Source organism: Penaeus japonicus, unplaced genomic scaffold (assembly GCF_977035675.1).
Source record: "Penaeus japonicus unplaced genomic scaffold, GWHDUDI00000001_assembly GWHDUDI00000030, whole genome shotgun sequence".
NCBI lineage: Eukaryota > Metazoa > Arthropoda > Malacostraca > Decapoda > Penaeidae > Penaeus > Penaeus japonicus.
In genome coordinates this window covers 7,320,451-7,326,902 of record NW_028234432.1, presented here as the reverse complement: position 1 = coordinate 7,326,902, position 6,452 = coordinate 7,320,451, and the positions used below count along the sequence as shown (strand labels likewise).

The 6,452-nt window shown below is 36.4% G+C and overlaps 1 protein-coding gene across 1 annotated transcript in view; it reads right to left on the bottom strand.

Moving 5' to 3' along the window:
• The window catches only part of Gdi (GDP dissociation inhibitor), a 17,312-nt gene extending 14,208 nt beyond the window's left edge, over positions 1–3,104 (bottom strand). Inside the window, exon 1 of the mRNA XM_043019436.2 lies at positions 2,935–3,104. Coding sequence (XP_042875370.1) covers positions 2,935–2,979 — 45 coding nt within the window. The 5' untranslated portion in view covers positions 2,980–3,104. The remainder of the gene's footprint in view (positions 1–2,934) is intronic.
• Between the last annotated feature and the right edge of the window lie 3,348 nt (positions 3,105–6,452).

Sequence of the window (6,452 nt, the reverse complement as noted above, 5' to 3'; positions counted from 1 at the left end):
CATGTACGAATTGACTCCCGTCTTTTAGGCCTAATCGGTGCCGACATGTGTGTCATGATACTCATACGCAATGGGTTAACGCTGGACAGATGAGACCAAGAGTCACCTGATCTGAACTAAGATTCCCTTCTATCAAGCTAAACAAATGTCTATAAAATGAATAATCCAATGTACCATGTACATCTAAAATAATGTCTGTTTATGCAACCTATTAGACATACAATTGCAACTTCTGGCATAAGCACACCACTCACAACATTGCATTTGATAAAAGTTTATACCACCATGTCTTTCAAAATTACTTTTCTTATAATTATTACTATTTTCAATCCAAAATAATTTGAAAGTTTCTGTAATCCAACACCTCCAAATACAAGTCCAATCAAATAGTGGTGCAGGATCATGCAATCAACACAACCTACATGCTTTGCACTCATTCTACAACACACAAACATACTCATGTATATATCCTGCAAGTCATATCATAGATTCATATGCACATTTAAAAACCATAATGTGCAATATTTATCAGTTTATCTTTCCAGACAGTACACTAAATTCACAATCCATTCACAACAATGACCCATTTTAACTCTCCAAAAATTTCAATTTATTCAACCATCATCATCTGAAATGCAAGTATACAATCTAACTCCTTACACCTCATCATAATTTTTTCTGCTGTACAGAGTGTATCCCCTTTCTTGGTCAAGTAGCAAGCTCATGATACTATAACTTGTTTTAACAGTGAAAAAAAGTCCTTTATTTGCCATCAAACTTTTTTTTTTTTGAGGGGGGGGGGGGTATATTTAATTCCTTACCAAAAAACAGGAAATGTTAAGTACTGACTTAGGAGAAACCTTGATTACTTCAATTCTAACACAAGCTTACCAATCATACTTACTCTTTTCTATCTGAACTTTGAGCTTGCAGTTTTTTTTTTCTCATGGGGAATAAGGTGCACGAGTTATTGACTAAAGATCAGAATTTCACCATATACAGAAGCAGCTATGTGCTTTGCATACCCTCAAAACTATGAAGCATTAGACAACCCAAATGCTTCTTAAAATTTTATAAATACAGGACATATTTCAACCACCTGCTAGAATTCCATTCTCCAAGTTGACTTCCATACAAACAAACATACTTTCTCATTCTAACACACGAACAAGGTATCACCAGTCCCAGGTCCCTATTTCCCGTAACATATGGAATTGCATATTTCCCGCCTACAACAGCAAAACAAAAAATCTGCCAAAAATTTGCATCAGACGTCCGATTCCTTTCAAAATGCAAAATGAACCACACTATTAGAGAGTAACAAATTACTATTCGGACACAGACTGAATGCAGCGAGGAAAAATCAATACCTGAATGAGGTACTGCATATCAAAGAGGCAAGCTGCAGCAGCTGGAAAACTGCAGGGTTTATACATATAACTGTGCATGCCTTTATGAATATGTATGCAACTATAAAAACAAGGACATATGTACTTGCATTATATGTATATGTGGAGTAGTATACTTACCTGTATTATATGAATGTGTGAACAAGTAAATCTATTTCATAAACTTGTAGTGGCTTTCAAAAAGTTTTTTACTTGTAATAATAATACGGACTGTGGTCTATCCAAATCCACTCAAAATTTGTTGTAATATGAAAGAGAAAGCCTACTATCACAAGTTCAATCCAATGGCGATGTAGTGTCAAGCAACCACAACACTTCACTCTCCAGAAAAGGTCAAATCTCCACATAACATATTAATTCAAAATAGATAGGCAAATTCCTAGTATTACAATATATCTCCCAGGAGGTATACAAGCTCTATCTTCCTAGAATAATAATAAAAAAAATAAAAAGAAGAGGCCTACGTTACAGTACCAATCAGCATGAAACCAGTGGCAGATGTGCAGGCATTTAGGTTCATCACTACATAAACGACACCCAACAGACCTACATACAGCAAGATGAACACTTTCCACTTTCCTCACATAAGCCAATAAAGCAAGTCAATCCATCAACCCAAAAACTCTTAAAGAACTAAGAGGGTTATCCAATAACACAAAGACACCAGAAGGGGTACAAAACCACATGGCTAAAGGTAAATGGACAAAAAAAAGCGAACTTCATCCCTGCTTCACCAAAAAAAGAAACTAAAAACCATAAAAACTCATAAAAAAAACTCACTTCCAAAAATCCACAAGTACTTAATCATATTTAAATCCCTCTCTTTGAACAATAAAAACCCAGGTATGAATACTCAGCCATATAGACTATGAAAAACAACAAAGAGCATCACAGTCACCTTGGCAATATGAGATTTTTGAAAATTAACAAAAAAATCATCAAAAAGGAATCAAAACCTCTGCAATGCACCACGACATACCCTATGGACTTCCATTACAAACACAAACAACTCACATGCAACATAGGCCTATCTGTTGCTAGGAGGAACGCAACCACATGCAATAAGCAGCATTTCAAATCTATCAACGATGTCCCGTCTCCTAGCAAATAAAAACGACAGCAAATCCCTTCACGCCGACCTAAAATAAGCTATATATCTCCTAAAAATCAAATACTTCGAGACATAAATAAACGAGGAGGACGCAGTGTAGGGGCGGAGACATCGAATCAGCTGATCACACCTCCCACTTCAATAACGAATTAATTTATCTATCACAACCTCGTCCTCTGCACCTAAATCCTTCCTCAGGACACACACCAAAGACAAATCCTTAGGTCTAAATCCACCACGTGCACAAATCCCGCCCGAAATAAAGAGAGGAAGAGAGAGTTATGCCGAGTAGTGGGAAATGTCAAGCCATAACCACGTAGACGTTCTCTGGATCGAAACCCCGAAAAAATACTCTTTTCCAACCTTATTTCACGCCCTCTCGCCATTTTTCCCGCACACTCCCCGTCTCATTACCTTCAGGCCGGTCCCGAGAACGATGCAGTCGTATTCCTCATCCATGTTGGCGTGTTTTGAGGGGAATAATCAGACAAAATAGACAACAGGGACTCTACACCGGCGACTTCGAGATAAGAGGGTTGTCAGGACCCGACCGCGCAACCGCCGCTGGTGTGGCTCCCTCCGCGCGGCCAAGTAGTGCCCCGAGGCGTGTGATCCGAGCTGCGAAAAATTCCCGTTATAGCGACCGTTCTTATATATATTTCGAAATATTAGAGTTTCTCTTCATCCTTTATATTTCAAATAGGAAGGATAAAAAGGGTAAATAACTGAAGTCCCTCTAAGGCGTCCAACAGATGGCAGCAGCGTCGAGTGGTGTGTCGTCTGCAGCTTTTGACAGATGAACCTTCAAATTCTCCAAAGGCTTCTAAACTGTCACTTTCCCCAGGAAGATTTGGTCGCTTTGCATGCCTAAAGGTCAATAACTAACTTGGGCTTTAGTAGAAGGCAAAATGGATATTGAGAAATAAATCATCAGATCAGTATGAGACCATTACGCATGAATTCTTTCAACAGAAAAATCCGTCCCTCTTGTTAACATGTCATGATACTCAAATACCTTAAACAATTATACCTGTTTCATAAAATCACATAGTATATCTATGATAGTACTAATAATACAATAAAAGAGAGTCTTTCGGCTTTGTAAGTCACTTATTATTACGTGTATAAAATAGCATTCCAATGTAATCCCATAACCTTTAGAGTTGTCTGTACTAATAAATTATTTTTTTTTACTATTATCTTTTTTTTTTCATTAGGAGAAGATACGGCAGCCATTTTGTTCAATTATGGGACTTCGTGGAAATCATAAAACTGCTTTAATTATATACCTTTTCCACCTGAGAAATTAGGAAACCAAGTGAAGGAGCATTTGTTAAAAAGAAATAATATTACATTTATTTATCCTAAAAAATAACTATTCATGTGTTATTCCTTAAGCATCTCAGATCTACTTCAAAATCATTAAAAAAAAAAAAAAGTTTTATAAAGTGCATAATCAATTTATCGATCTTTAAAAGAAGATATGTCACATAAAACATAGTGATAAAATAATAAAAACAAGTAATAACAAGAACAACAGAAAATGGAAGAACATTAAAATCACAAACAAAAATTTATAAATAAAGAAAAAAAACTAGATCTCATTCCCCAGCCATCAAGATTTTAACAAAGAAATAGCGGAGTAGAAAAAATATATATATATTTTTTTTATATGCAAAAGGTGAGATGATGTGATGATGGTGGGTGGTGAGTATACTCCTATTTCTGGAGGTGATGGTGAGTATAGTGATGAAATTAGTTATGGTGGTACTGATAAAATTGCTGGTTATGGTGATAGTGATAAGTATGGTGATGGTGAGTATAGGGATGATGTTGGTGGTTATGGTGATAGTGATGGTGTTGGTGGTTATGGTAAGTATAGTGATGAAATTGGTTATAGTGATAAGTATGGTGATGGAATTGGTGGTGGTGAGTAAAGGGATGACATTGGTGGTTATGGTGAGAGTGATGGTGTTGGTGGTTATGATGATTGTGGTAAGTATAGTGATGAAATTGGTTATGGTGGTGATGGGTATACAGAGGAGGAAACTGGTGGTAGAGATAAGTACAGTGACAATACTGCTGGTGATGATAAAGGTGATGAGTATAGTGATAAAAATGGTCGTGGTAGTTGTGGTGATGATTACAGTGATGAAATTGGTGGTTGTAGTGATGGTAGTGGTGACAATATTAGTGATGAATTTGGTGGTGGCAATATTGACAGGCGGTGGTGGTGATGATGATGAATATAGTGTTTTTGGCGATAACTGTGATGATAGCGATTATAACGATGATCAGTTTCAATAATCATGACACATTACCATAAATTGGCCGTTGAAGATGTTAGTGATGATAATGGGGATTGTGTTGGTGATGATCCTAATAGTGATGATTGAATGTGGTGTCTTACTTGTGTGCGGTGATCCTGATGACACTATTTTTTTATGATGTTAACAATAGTGATAGTTTAATTATAGTAAAGATGATAATGATGATAACAATGATGATTATGATAATAATAGCAATGGTAATAAGGATAATAATGACAAAGATAGTAACAACGATGATAATAATGATCGTAGTAATAATAACAGTAATAATAATAATGATAACGAAAATCTTAATGATAACTAAAATCTTAATGATAACGAAAAGGATAATGATAATAAGGAGAAGAAAAGCAGAAAGACAAAATAATGAGAATAATGAATATGAAAAATAAAGTTCATAAACATACGACCACATGAATAATACAAGGAATAAAATCCATAGAGAACACAAATACCAAATGGAATATAGAGAGAAAAGTATTTTTAAAAACATGAAATACAGAAAGAAGATTAGAATAAAAGGAAATATCACGTCGTAATGATAAGCGACAGGAAATGTTTTAATTATTTAGCTTACACGTTGCGCTTGTCTTTTTTTTTTTTTTTTTTTTTTTTTAGAAATATAAATTCCAAGACTGGTGTTTTTCATTTGTTTTATGTTCATATTTGCCATCATTTCGTGTACACACCCGTATAACAGATGTACACGTAGAATTGTGCGTATGTACGTGCATACGTGTTCACAGGTGTACAAGGATCCGGTGAGAACACATGTGTTAATTACTGAGAATTAGGTATGATGACTAGGTGCTATGGTGATACAGTGACTTGATTAAAAATACTGTGATTAGAGTAAGGGTACAGACGTGATAAAGTAATAGTGAAATTATAGTGACATGAAAATGCAATGACAGTTTCTGATACTTAAAAGTATCATATAGATATAGTGAAAAATACAGTGACATGTTCAGTTCAGATACGCAAGGTATAACCAGTATACTACCATAGTGAAATATAGTTAACTATAAACATAATGCGATACAGTGACATAAACAATACACAGGCGAGAAGGAATGCGTGTAGTGTCATTCTGGTGATGTTGTGGTGACAGGAGGCCCTCGAATGCGGTCTGGAAATTGGCACTCCCTCGCCCACTCTCTCTCTCTCTCTCTTCCTTGCTCAGAATCCGTGAGAAGGTCGCCATCATGGGATTCTTTCGTTGTCTCCGTCCGCTTGGTTGATTTCGCTTTTGTTTCTGTCTGTCTGTCTGTCTGGTTGGTTGTCTGGTTGGTTGTCTTTCTTGGGATGGGATGGGTTGGGGTGGGGTGGAGTGGGGGGCGCGGAGTTGTTTTGTTTTTGTTGTTGTTTTTGTTCTCTCTCCCTCTCTCTCTCTCTCTCTCTCTCTCTCTCTCTCTCTCTCTCTCTCTCTCTCTCTCTCTCTCTCTCTCTCTCTCTCTCTCTCTCTCTCTCTCTCTCTCTCTGCTATATATATATCTCTCTCGATTATCCACCTAAATATCAACTTTCATGCCATTTATACTCACTTGCACACACACACACACACACACACATACACACACACACACACACACACACACACAC